This window comes from Rhea pennata, chromosome 9 (genome assembly GCF_028389875.1).
Source record: "Rhea pennata isolate bPtePen1 chromosome 9, bPtePen1.pri, whole genome shotgun sequence".
Taxonomy (NCBI): Eukaryota; Metazoa; Chordata; class Aves; order Rheiformes; family Rheidae; genus Rhea; species Rhea pennata.
The window spans coordinates 18,813,135-18,826,175 of record NC_084671.1 but is presented as its reverse complement, the minus strand read 5'-3'; the positions used below and the strand labels follow the sequence as shown (position 1 = coordinate 18,826,175).

The following is a 13,041-nucleotide window of genomic DNA, read 5'->3' as shown; positions in this document are numbered from 1 at the left end:
GGAAGGTAGCATGTGAATCCTAAATGCAATTCAGTATTTTGATGACATCACATTCGTAATGCTGCTCAAGTTGAAATGGAGATACATACCTACTATGTGCTTTACAGCAGTGCAATTTGAGAGCTACCAAAAATGAAAAGCTGCAATGTAAAAACAAATCTTTCCTTGCAAGTTGTTTTTCATTGGATATACCATGCCTTTAGGGTTTGTAGTATGGAGAAAAAAAAATCTTTAATGCTTGTCTTACTTTTTCTCTTGTCTTTTTTTCTCCAAGGCTGGTGCACCAACAGGACAATTTCCAACAGGAAGCTCATCAACCAATCCTTTCTTATAGCCTTATAGACACTTTACCCAAAAGAACTCTTATGTGGTCACATAACATCTCTGCGCCTCTTGCACTGTTGTCTTGTTTCACTGATATTAGCTTTAAACACACACAAAAAAAAAGTCTTTAAGAAGTAAAAGTAAAAGCCTGCATTGTGTACCTTAGGAAGAAAAACAAAAACACCCCCTACCCCCCACCAGGTAATAATGTGCAAAACAGAGGGCTTTGGTAACATCCTTGAACCTGTGAATTGGCAGGTAAAAAGTAGCGGTATCATGTATATTAAAATTGGCTAATAAGTTATTGCAGATACCACATTCATTATGCTGCAGTACTGTACATATTTTTTTCTTAGAAAATAGCTATTTGTGCATATCAGTATTTGTAACTTTAACACATTGTTATGTGAAAAATGTTACTGGGAAATAGATCAGCCACTTTAAGGTGCTGTTGTATCTCTTGGAATGAATGAGCTACATCATTTTAACCATTGGTATTGGAAGTCATGAAGTTGAATTGAAGGTTTGTTCATTTCTCAATGTTTTCCTTTCCTAAGAGCTCTTCTATTTATACATGCCTAAATCTCTAATGTTAGAGGGATACCTGTCTGCATAATAAAGCTGATCATGTTTTGCTACAGTTTGCAGGTGAAAAAAATAAATATTAGAAAAAACAATTGTGTGGCACTTAATTTCTGTACAGTAACATTTTATTGGCTTAAAATGTACATATTGTGAATCTCATATACATGAGTTATCTAAAGCCATATGCTCAAAGTTGAGCTAAGCTGAAAATATCTCATGTCTACATGTTTAGTCTTGGATGTGTTTCATGTTTCTTTTGATGTCCTTGCAGTTAAATCTGCTGTTCTGACTCAAATGAAGTGACCTATTTAACAGTGAAGTGTTTAAGTGAACTTGGACCAGATGTTTAATGGAGGACCTTAGAAACACTGAGGAGGGTAGTAAATTGAGGGGAGGGAGTTAGCTGGGATAGGCGTGTAATTATGGGCAGCTAATGTCAGTCTTTAAACCTGACTTAGCTGTGATCAGAACAGTGTGTGTGACAGCAGGTACTAGTGCTCCTTTTGTTAAAAATGCAAAGATATTGATAAGACCTTCCATGGAATATTAAATTCTCTGATTCTTTTTTGATTTACTAGGATTTTTCCTGTTATACTAGAATGGAGTTTGTAGAGTAAAAATGTCTGGCTTCTCTAGACTGTAATAGGTAGATTGCAAGAAGTATATGATAACTCTCTGTATCAAAATAGGTGATGATAGGCATAAACTCAGAGACAGTTTGGCTTAAGTTTGAGTCTACTGTGGCACAAGGCAAACAAATATCTCATGTCTACATAAACTGTAAGCTTACGTAAGGTTTCTGACCAGCTGAAGAGTGGTGGTCTGACTGTTTTCAAGATAACAGGAATGAGTAAGATCAGGTGATACTAGATGAATTTTGAGAAAAGGATATGCAAGCCAATTTGAGACAAACAGGAGAATTATTGAAGGTAAGAAATTTCACTTCTAATACTGACTACTTGAATATTTGATCTGTTTATTTCTAGGGGAACTGAAAGGTGTGGTCACTGCTTGTAAAACATCATTTTTTATTTATGCCTGCCTATTTCATCACTTCTGCTGCCTGCCTATAGGGACTAGGAATTTTTGTAGCTTACCTTTTTCTGAAATACTGGAGAGCCCACAAAGTTGGGGACAGACTGGTTGTCTAACAGATAGCTTATAGGAATATTTCTCATTTAAATGTCTGCTCTGTCCTGTTAACACCTTTGAAGTTAAAATGGCTATTGTCAGATTTGGAATCTTGATTTTTTTCTTCCTTTGGACAAGGGCTGCTGGATGGATGGGGGTTGATTTACTTCCTAAGAGTTTGTTGGAAATTCACTAAATTCCCTTGTAATTGAGGGTTTCCAGGATCTTAGCGGTGCCTTTGGTCTCACCACTGTCTTTAGTATACAAATAGCTGTAGTTCTGCTCTGTTGACTTGAATTGTTTTGGGATAATGACATATTAGTGCAGTGACAAGTGGGGAAAGTAAGAATTCAGAAGGATTTGTGGAACCCTTCGGGGTACTTACTGCAGGGAACTGGACCAAATTATTCAGGTGTCTCATCAATGAGAGGGGAACAGTCCTGTGGTGCTCATCATGTGAATTGATACAAAGGCCTTGGACAAGAGCTAAGGAGAAGATCGGAATCTGCTGAAGTTCTGATCCAAATAAAGCTGAGTATTGCTAAAGGACACTGAGCAGAAACTGACATCATAGCTGTTTTGTTGGTTGAATTTTTTTTTTAATGAAAGCTGTATTTACAAAACAGGTTCTTGTCACAGAAGCCTCTGTAAGTAGTTAATCATGTGACTGCTCATGTAGCTGCCATAGTTACTAAAAAGCTGTACTTCCATTAGGTTTTCAGTATCCTCTTCTGCTTTACCATCACAGCATTTAACTTTGTAATTTCAGCTCCCTTATGCAGGTATTAATTTGGAAAGCTTCTACATTATTTCTTTTAATATTAATTCTTACACATGTAAGATAGTATGAGATGCATCATGAAACAGCTCCAAGAAGATAGATGTGATGCTGAAGTGCTATAGTTCTAAATTATTTAACTTCAATGTTTGCATAATTCCCAAGTACTACATAGAATCAAATACTGATGCAAGAGTTTAAATTTAAAGGGACCAAATGTAGTTGAAATTACTGAAAGAGGAGAACTATAAATAGGATGCACATAACTTGATTTCTTGCAGGGAGAACTTGGGCATAAAAGTAAGCTCAAGCAATTTTAAAATTTATTTTTAAAGAAATTATCATTTTGACTTGTGAGCTGAATAGAGGTAAGCATCAATTACTTTCACTCATGGCAAATTTGTATGTAGTGGTTAAGGGGTACAATGGAATTGGCTGTCTCATACAGTTAACTCTAAAGTAGGCATGGGTGAGAGATACATCCATTAATTAACTTTAATTACATCTAAATTAAAAGATGTTCCTATTTAACTGACTACTGTATGTAGAAATTGAAATGCTTATCTGTGTGGGTTTTTTTTTTTTTTTTTTTTTTTTTTTGCTTCCAAAGATCAGTATGTGTGGGTCATAGAAGTTTTCAGATATAATGCATATGCTGAGTCTGAGTTAATCGTTCTTTATCAAGGCAGATGTTTAAAGGGAAGTTAGTATGCTGTATTCATGCATCTTGCGTTTGCAGCAAAACTTTCACTGCATCAGTAGTAGTTTGTCTCTAATAACATGTATTCTTAAAGTCCTATAATTCTAGATTTTTGAGATGTTTTATCTATGTGGAATCTGAACTGGGTGCTTCTTGGTACTTATGGTGGTCATCTTGGTCATCATGGTGAGAATAAAATGTCAGCACTGAGCACTGTTATACTACATGGTATTGCAGCAATCCGTTTTTCTACATACAGAAGTAGCAGCTCTAGAAAAATGGCTTGTTACTGTCTACGGTAACTTGCTTTTAAAATGTGTGTCACAACAGGTGAGAAAAGCGTAAGCTTGAAGTTTTCTGTGGGAAGCTTTCATGAAGTTCATTTTGATACTGTGGGGTAACTGCTTCATTAGAAGTGTGTGAAGGTGTTACGTGAGTAAAATTGCCTTCAGTTGAAATCCTTGACACAAGTGAAAGTTCAGAAATGTGTTTCCTAAGCTCTTCTGTTGTGAGGTTCAGACCTCTGAATGCATTTGCCTCTTACTGTGTTCACTGAGCATTAATACAAGTTTTGATGTCAGGCTTCTATCATTAAATTTGAGCTGAAGTTGTTTATGGTTGGAATTGGAACTACTGGGGAGGATGGAGTGTGGGGGAAAGCAAAGCTCTTTATGCTCAAGGCATATAAACAGCCTATTTCACCACTGACCAGTCTTACGTGATCAAGCATTGTGTTTCCCCTAATTCATTTTTCAAGTGATGCAGCCTTCTGCACTGTTGCTTGCAACAATCTTCTTTTTTCTTTCTTTCCCCTTAATGATCAATACTTTCACCAGCCTCACTGGTATTTCTGCATTTGATGGAGATAATGATGTATATGCTTCTGATCAGGAAAATGCCAGCTATGACTGTAAAGTAGCTGCCATAAATGAGAAACTAGGAAATGGGATGGGAAGGAGGAAGAAGAAGAAACAAGAACTGTTTTGTTTTTTTCATTTAAAAACTTCTGAGGTGTCCCTATGCTGCCTTTTTCCCTTCCCTGCCAGCTGCTCCCCAGAGTGATCTCATGGTGTACAGAATTTAAGGACTCTGGCTGCCTGACTTAATCCCTTAGGAAGTCTGCTGTTAATAAAGCAGGGAGAGAATACACTGTTACTTTCTTCCCCACCTCAGTAAGGCAGGAGAACAGCTGCCCTGCACTATCTGGCCTTTTTTTTTTTTTCTTTTCTTTTATAGTGGTGTCAAATCTCTTCCCTAAAACTAATCTTGTTCAGGTTGGTTGCTGATGCATTGTAGAATGATACTGACACCATCACTTATGTTCCTGTGAAACACGAAACTCTGTAAATAGATGTGCTCCTGTCTTCCATATTATAGCATGCTATGCTGAGTTATTCTCATTCTGTGAAGTCTACCTTGGTGAGCAGCTGCTTTCTTTAAAAATTCTCTCGTGTTTGTTGCTGGGTAGCTTCACTTTAGCAGTTTTCTTAATAAATTCTGATCAGATCTGACAGTTCTAAAAATTCAACTTTGTGCTTTGAACATCTCTTGACATAGTATGGGCATAATAAGAGTAAAGATTTTCATTTTTGCCAAACAAATCTAAGCTTCTGATGACCTAACTAATGCTAATATTGAAAGTATTCCTCTTCTACCTTACTGATAATGCTGAAAAGATGAAAGCTTGAACCTGGACCTCACTCAATATGCATGTTTAAACTAATTCTGAAAGCTGCCTGGAAACTGTGAGACTAGTATTTTCAGAATTGAAGTACACATGAAACTACATAAACTAGAATAACTCTAGTAATGAAGATGCTTGGGTTATCTTTTAGCTTGCTTCCCAGTTCTGTTTAGGGTATTTTGACAAATTTGTGAATAGTAAGCCATTAAATAAAAGGAAACTGAATAATAAGGAATGTTTCTTTCCATTTTGCTTTATGAAAATTTTCTTAATAGCAGACATGCAAAACTAATAGGACTAAAGTGCAAGTAGGTTATAGTGGCGACTGCCAGGTCACTTTAAATGAACCTCTTTTCAAGTGTGTAACTGCTAAACTAGCCCATTGACCAATACCCTCCCAACCCTTGTTTGGAGGAAAGTAAGGGACTGGGGAGTGGTGCGAATAACAGCTTACCTGAGTGCTGATATCCAGCCCCAAACCTTTTGAATCTACTACAACAACAGTTAAAATTGTCTGAATCACCAGTGCAACAAAGTTGTTGAAGCCAAACATTAAAGCATAACGCTCCATGCTTAGGTTGACAGCAATCTGAAACCTAAAAATGAACATACGGATTAATTTAAGCTACAGAGAACATGAATGCTTGCCGTTTTCTGTGGGAAAGCTTGGGTATGATTTCATATGGACATGATTCCTCCTCGGTTGTAGCCATTGGTGTGTTTTTTCCTTTCCTTCCTTCCCTCAACAACTTCATTTTGGAAGAAATCTGTTTCTTGGTTTTGCTACTTTAGCCACATATATCCTGCTTTTTTGTGTGTGTGGATATTTCTGCTGTATGACTGATGATGAACAAACTTGGCTAGAAGTTTGTTTTGTAGTTTGCTTATCTCTTTTAATATCTCTATACACTCTGACTGTGGAAGGAACTGATTTTCACGTTATTGCATTTGTATGTAACTCTAGATCTTTCTGTAATTCCCATTTAAATGGAGACTTCTAAAGATGCTTAAAAGAGGCCTCCAGTCACTTAGAGAATTACATATTCGACTTTTTATGAGCTATGTCTTCTGAAGAAGTATGTTTCACTTTGCTTAATCTACTTGCATGATACTGTGTAAATAGTAGGAAATGCAGTAAACTAAACATTCAAAATTGAAGCCTTGCATATGTTCATATGTTTAGCAAAGATTTATACATAGATCACTGGACAGCTAAATGCAGAATAAAGTAGTTACTCAGAATAAGTCATTGTAATGGTAAGGCCATATACTCTTAAGCATAGTTTTATTTAAGCTAGGTTGTGATGGCAGTGCGTTATATTATTCCTATTTCAAGGGAAATGCTCATTAAAATTTTCAAAAATGCTTAAACTGAAATTTACTGATGTAAATCAACTTAATTGGTACAATAGTGGGTCATACTTACGTTGCTATTGTTATAAGGAGCATATAGCATGCCTTAAAAGCCAGGTAACCAGCGTAACATGCCCAGATGTTGTTGGTAAAGTACATGAGAAAAAGAGAACCAGCATCCATTGCAGAGAAAATCCCTAAAGTCAGTTCTCCAGAAAGGTCCCAATTTAGTTTGACATATCCAACTGCCATGGCTGTTGCTGAACCTAAGAATTAAAAGTAACAATTAAAACTGCAAAACATTCTCATCCCTCTAGAGCCATGGCATGACTTAGTGAATAGTTCATGCCAGGATCTCTTGAGGCCCTTCCTAAGGGCCACAACAGGCTTTGATAATGGCATGGCTTGTATTTTCTATTATGTTCTGGGAGTATTCCCTTGTTTATGAAGCTTTCACATACTGAGTTTTTCCAAGATAATGCCTCACACCTAAGGCTAGAGGCAGCAGTGCACTGCCTATTGTAGTGTTACTCCGTTTCGACAACTGTGTGTAGAGACCTCACCAAGTGTTTTCTGTTAAAAAGTGCATGATGGAGATAATTCCTTTCTGTAAAGACCTTCATGAAATGCAAATGTACTCCTTCCTATGTTAATGAGTTTTTTTTAAGAAATTGCTTTGGTTTCTGGTATGTAATCTTATGAACTGCATTTGTCAACTTTTCTGACCATCAGATACAGTGAAAACTCTTATTTGAATGCAATATGGCAGGTATAACTTAAAGTCTAGTTCCTTAATTTATATCTCAAAAATAATGACAAGGTTTACTTTTTCTCCACATGTCAGTTCTGGAAGAAAGGACCTTTCCAGTAGTAGAAGGTTTCTGGCTATATCTGTCCTTTTTGTTCCTTTGCACAGAGACTCATGTTTCTGAAGGCTTTGAAGCACAATATTCTGAGGTTTAGGAGCTTAGCAGGAAAGGGAAGTGTGGTTCCCACATATTGTACAGCAGTATGAGTCATTAGAGTCAGCCAAGCTGTGCTGGGGGGTGGGAGGCAGTACTAGCTACCCAGATGTTCTCGGACAGGCTGGCTCACATTACTTTGGAGCTGGACTCTTTGCTGGCTGCAGCTGCTCTAAAGCAGAATTCAGATGCAAGGTAGGCCTGTCCCCTTGGTCTCATCACTGCTGTAACCAAGAGGTTCCTAGTAATGGAAGTGCTATCCGTACTCTGAAGTACTATTCAAGTGCCAGAGGGCTTAAAAGCACAAAAAGCTGCTAGGAGTACTGCTCAAACAAGTTTTGGAGTAGCTTTAGTTAAACACATTTTGTGCTGCTTACAGGGAGGAAGAGAAGGCTGCAGTTCCCTGTAGGAATGTGCAAGAGAGCTGCTGGTGCAAAGGAGGATGGGGAGCTGTGGAAATGTGAGTTTGAAAATGAGGCTCTGTTGGCGCTGAACAGCTATTTAAATGAAGAAGTGATGCCTTAAAGTGTCTGTAAAGCAGAAGGTCTGCAGGTAAAGGAGGTGGCCATTCAGGTGGATCGAGTAATTGTAATGAAGGAGGTGGCCATTCAGGTGGATCGAGTAATTGTAATGAAGGAAACCTTGGAATCATAGAATAGCTGAGGTTGGAAGATCTCTTGGAGATCATCTGATCCAACCTCCCCTGCTCAAAGCAGGTTAGCTGGAGCAGGCTGCCCATGAATGTGTCCAGTTGGGTCTTCTCTGGACAACCTGCTCCAACCCTTACGACAAAAGTTTTTTCGTAAGTGGAATATCCCATGTTTAAAACTGCCTATTGCTTCTTGTTCTGTCATTGTGCATCACCAAGGAGGCTCTCAATTGTCTTCTGCTGCCTCCCTCCCATCCCCCCTGCCCTGTATCAGGTATTTATACACAGTGATAAAAACCTCCATTGAGATTTCTCATCTTGAAGCTAAACAATCCCTGCTGTTTGGATGTGACACAGAAGGAGACAAGTAAAATTTTTGATCAAGACATGGATGCTGTCACAAATGTTTGCTCAGGCCAACTGATCCTGAAATGATTTTAATCCATGCTCTAAACTGTTAATATGCTGCATTTTAATTCTTAAGCTACATGGTTTATGCATGTTTGGGGGAGGAGTAGGTAAAGTGACATTGTAGAGGTATTTCAACCCCTTGGGGTTGGATTTATGGTCTAAACAGTTGTGAACATAAACTCTTACTATGTTTTAGTGGAATGAGGAAGTTGTAAGAAATAAGAGTATTTTATACCTATATATATATATATATATATGTATATTAAAAGAAACTTGTTTTTGAGGACTCCGTGTAAGTTGTATGACAGCATACTTTGCACAGTATTTGTTGGGGGTTACAAGTTGGAGGCAGCTGTGGAGGCTGCTGTGGCTTGGTCCTTGACTCCTATGGGGAAATAAACAGAAACACACTGAAGACATTACTGAAGAGTGCCATCAGAGTGGGACAGATTAGAAATAGGCGCTAATGTTCTTACCTAAAAAAGTTGCTATTGCTTCGACGGCTCCGTTATACACTGCAGAGCTGTGAGAGGGGGCTCGGAAGTCCCACAGCACTTGGATGTAGTTCACAACCTGGTTAAAGCCTGCTGTGGCCAGAGCCCACCACAGGGACCAGTAGAGAAGTTTCCGGGAGCTATAGCACTCCCTTAAGTCCTTGCTCAGCTGCAGCAGCACCCTGAGTGCGTGATTCTGGGGCGGGGGTTGGTCAGCCGGCTGCTCGGGTGCTGGTCTCGGGTCCACCGATACAGGGTCTCTGTCCTCCCGGCAGCCGTGAGGCTCGCTGGGGCTGACTGTAGCCAGAACTTTATCTGGTTTCTGGAGACTGTCTGCCCCATCCTTCCTGTGGAAGAACATACTTTTTTGGGGCATTGGGAGGAAAAACGAGCAGACAAACGCTAAGGACAGAGAAGCCAAAGTAATGGCATTGAGGTAGAAGTAGGAGACGTGGGCCAAGGAAACCAGAAGCTGGCCCAGCACTGCAGCAACGGTGGCCGCCACAAGGGTGATGCTGCGGCAGTAGCTGGTCGCTTTCTGGTAGTGCTCGGTGCTGACGACGCTGTAGATGTAGGCGTAATAGGCAACCTCGGTGGCTGTCACCATGCCGTAGAAGAACTCCACCACCTGCATGGCCACCACACCGTGCGCGAAGAGGAGCAAGAGCCACGTGATGATGAAGCTGACGCCCTGCAGCATGATGATGGGCTTGTAGCGTGCGTAGTCGGTGATCAAGAAGACTGGGAAAAGGAGCACGAGGTAGGAGTATGTCCAAACTGGGAGAATCTGGTTTGTTACCTGGAAAGCAAAAGAGGAAATCGCTGTTATTTTTGGAAGCTTGTGATGATGATATTAGAAGAAAATGTTGTGGTGACAAGAATGTGAGTGTTTAGATTGCCATGAGGTGTACAACTGCAAAGGTACCTGTAGGTAAAGGGAAATGCTGCAAGACTAACACTACATGAACAAGGAGACTGGCTTAAATAACATAAAAACCAATTCCAGTACAAGTAAAGGCCTATAAAGAAAGCAGGTTTTTTTTTTTGATACCTAGCTTTTTGAAATGTTGCAACAGCTTTTGTTACAGAGCAAAGGTCTAACACCAAATCTGTCTCCTAGCCATGGCTCAAAATAAATGCTCATTTGGCTTTTCCAGTGCATAAGGCATTATATACCTTTGACCATCTCTGCCTTTTGGTAGAATTAGAAAAAAAATCTCAGCCTTCTTATCATGGGGAAAGATTTGGATCTGCGCATAGTGAATGTGTAGCTCTTACTGCTGGAAATACCTTATGAATTATTTTCAAATTTTATGCATAAGTAAATAGAAGTCCTTGGTGGAACAGTATTTGAGTAAGTTGACCTTAAGTGTATAGGTGCTCTGAAAAGGAAGTCTTTTTTTTCTAGAATCTGATCTGCGGTCAGCTTGAATGATGCTGAGTGCTCCACTGAAGTTCAGTGTTTGCCTGGACAGCTTTGACTATAGCTGGGGCAGGAGTATGTGTTTTGTTAAATGCAGTCATAGACAAAATTCATCTGGTAATGTGCAAGGTGCCTGTTTGGGGGAGGTATTAACCAGCAGTTGTTTCAAATGCTGAGAAAATAGCTGGATTTCTTGCTCTCTTTCTGAACTAGTGCTGAAATGAATGATGAGCAGCAGGTTTGCTACATCTTTCTGTGCAAATTCTCTGGTTTCTCTGCTTTAATTAAGATTTGTTAATAGCTTGACTAAAACTTGCTGAATTAGTGCACTGGGAAGGCGAAGTTGGCTGAAAAAGCCCATATCTGCACTGTCCTTATTTTAGAGGTGAGCATTGTTGCTGAGATCTGAAGTAAGATATAGTATCTAGATATCTATGTATTGCATATGAAAGAGGGGGAAAAAATCCCTTTTTGGTGAAGATATATAGAGAAAAAACATGGATACCTTTTCCAGAGGAAACATTAGGTTCATACTATGCCAGCAGATTGTTTCAATGTTTGTCAGTATAAATCAATAATGAATATTCTTTGTATTAGCTGTATGTGGCTGTTCCAAGCTTGTGTATTCTAATTATACCATTAGCACTATGACTCAGCTACTTCTTAACTAAGTCCCTTTTTGCTACAATGTGTACTCGTGAGGCAGCCAGCACTTAATATAGGAGTAAAACAAGGAAACTTGTAATATATGATTTTATCAATTTTTATGTGAATCTGACTTGTACAGGCTAATGAATGCATTGGAGAGTCTTGTAATACAGGTAATCTTAACAGCTCAGAAGGATAAAGTCTATGTAGCTTGCTTGCTATTTCCAACCGCTGCTTCACTGTTGTTGTAATCAGTTCCACAATAAGCATAAATAAATCTTAGCATTACTCCTCCTGCAGTTCTGAGGAAGGGACTAGGTGATGTAACTTTGAAAGTATCCATTTTCTAAACAACAGCTGAGTTGGTTTCAGAATCCTAAGAATGCAGGGACTTTCAAATTTTGACCCTCTGCAAAAGGGGGGGATCCTTTTTCTTTGCCAGAAGAAAAATAATGCTTCTCTAGATGAAGTATGCCTGTATTTTTGAGCATTTTGTCTCCTATTAAGTTGTTGCTGTACAGTTTAATGCTTTAAATATCCCAATTATTGCTTTAGTGAATAGTTACATACCTCCTCAATCGTTAGGTTTTTGTCTGGTCCAGTTAGGTAAGGAGTGAGAAAAGATTCTGATGGCTTCATTGTGGAGAAAAATCCATTTGCACAGAGGATCAGTGTGGGGTAAATCCAGCTGCTGCTGATGCTTTCTTTGCAGCTGTCCATTACCTAACTGAAAGAGAGTGAAGTAGTGAGGAAAAACAGGAATTTATATATAAAGGTGTTCCCTACAGTAGGTAAAGATTCATTTGTAAGTTTACATGTTAACTACCTCTACTTCCACTAACGTTTCACTCGTACTTCCCAGTAATCACAGATACAGCTTGTAAATGAACAACCTGGATCTCAAAGTACACAGATGGTGTTGAATTCCGATCTTCGTATCACTCATCAAGGGTGGTTCTTAATGCCTGTCAAGGGTTATTCTTAATGACATACTTAAAATGGAGCGGATGTGTTTTAGTGAAGGAATGAAGCTTGATTACAGTATGAACAGGTTTGCAAACTGTCAGGTGAAAGCTCATTCTCAACAGGCTGGAGTGTGCTTGGAATTGCCCTCTGAGAACCAAGTGGAGCTATGAGAAGTGTGACCCACCAGCCAGGCACCCATTGTGAGTGGAGTTTCTTCAACATACTTTAACATTAATCATTTCTTACACTTTGGTTATTTGAGTAGGCAAATAGAGGCAGAAACTATCTGCTCTTTGAATTTGTTGTTTGTTCACTGTATTTGCTTAGACTTAGAGGGATCTTGACTTCACTTTTTGAAAGTGATTTTTCAAAAGTGAAACAATGGGACTTGTTTACTGTAGATGGCAGTAAAAAAAAGTCTAAAAAATTGTTATTTTTTGACTTAGTATACTGGCTTTCACATTAGAAAGTTGGTTCCACTGTTCCTGGGAAAACAAGTAAAACAAGAATATCCTAAAATATATGAGAGAGAAAGCAAAGCAAACTAGTGAGAGGCTGGAATGAAGCTGATGAAAGCTCTTCTTTTTTTTTAAAAAAAAAAAAATCAATTCCACTTTATAGCAAGCACTTTAGATGAATTGTCTCTATATTAGCACTGTACGATTATATTTATTAAAACTTGCTATTTGCTGTATGTTATTAAAGCAGTATTTCTATGACCTTGTCAGAAAAAGGCCAACTCTAGCCTTGACATTTGATTTCTAAATGATCACTTCTAGCTATCTTTTATAAAGGTAATAACTTTTTTTGGTTTTATATATGTAGAAAAAAGTTTTATCTTTTAACTCTTTAAATCTTATTTGAAATCTTTTGATATCCATTATATCGGAAGTGAAAATATATTAAAACCCAGGTGAATAAGCAATGACATCA

The 13,041-nt window shown here is 38.5% G+C and overlaps 2 protein-coding genes across 8 annotated transcripts in view; one reads left to right on the top strand and one right to left on the bottom strand.

Annotated features, from left to right (window-relative positions):
* AGFG1 (ArfGAP with FG repeats 1) overlaps window positions 1-1,001 on the top strand; it is a 35,454-nt gene extending 34,453 nt beyond the window's left edge. For all 7 annotated transcript variants that reach the window (XM_062583063.1, XM_062583061.1, XM_062583060.1 and 4 more), the window contains one exon: window positions 275-1,001. In XM_062583063.1, the coding sequence (XP_062439047.1) occupies window positions 275-334 (60 nt within the window). In that variant the 3' untranslated portion in view covers window positions 335-1,001. The remainder of the gene's footprint in view (window positions 1-274) is intronic.
* A 3,330-nt stretch (window positions 1,002-4,331) lies between these two features.
* LOC134144103 (thiamine transporter 2-like) lies at window positions 4,332-11,862 on the bottom strand. The gene is made up of 5 exons (XM_062582784.1): window positions 11,713-11,862; window positions 9,054-9,870; window positions 6,629-6,821; window positions 5,657-5,798; window positions 4,332-4,454 (listed from the first exon to the last, which is right to left on the bottom strand). Exons 1-5 carry the CDS (start codon window positions 11,860-11,862, stop codon window positions 4,332-4,334), a joined length of 1,425 nt encoding a protein of 474 aa, XP_062438768.1.
* Window positions 11,863-13,041: the final 1,179 nt, after the last annotated feature.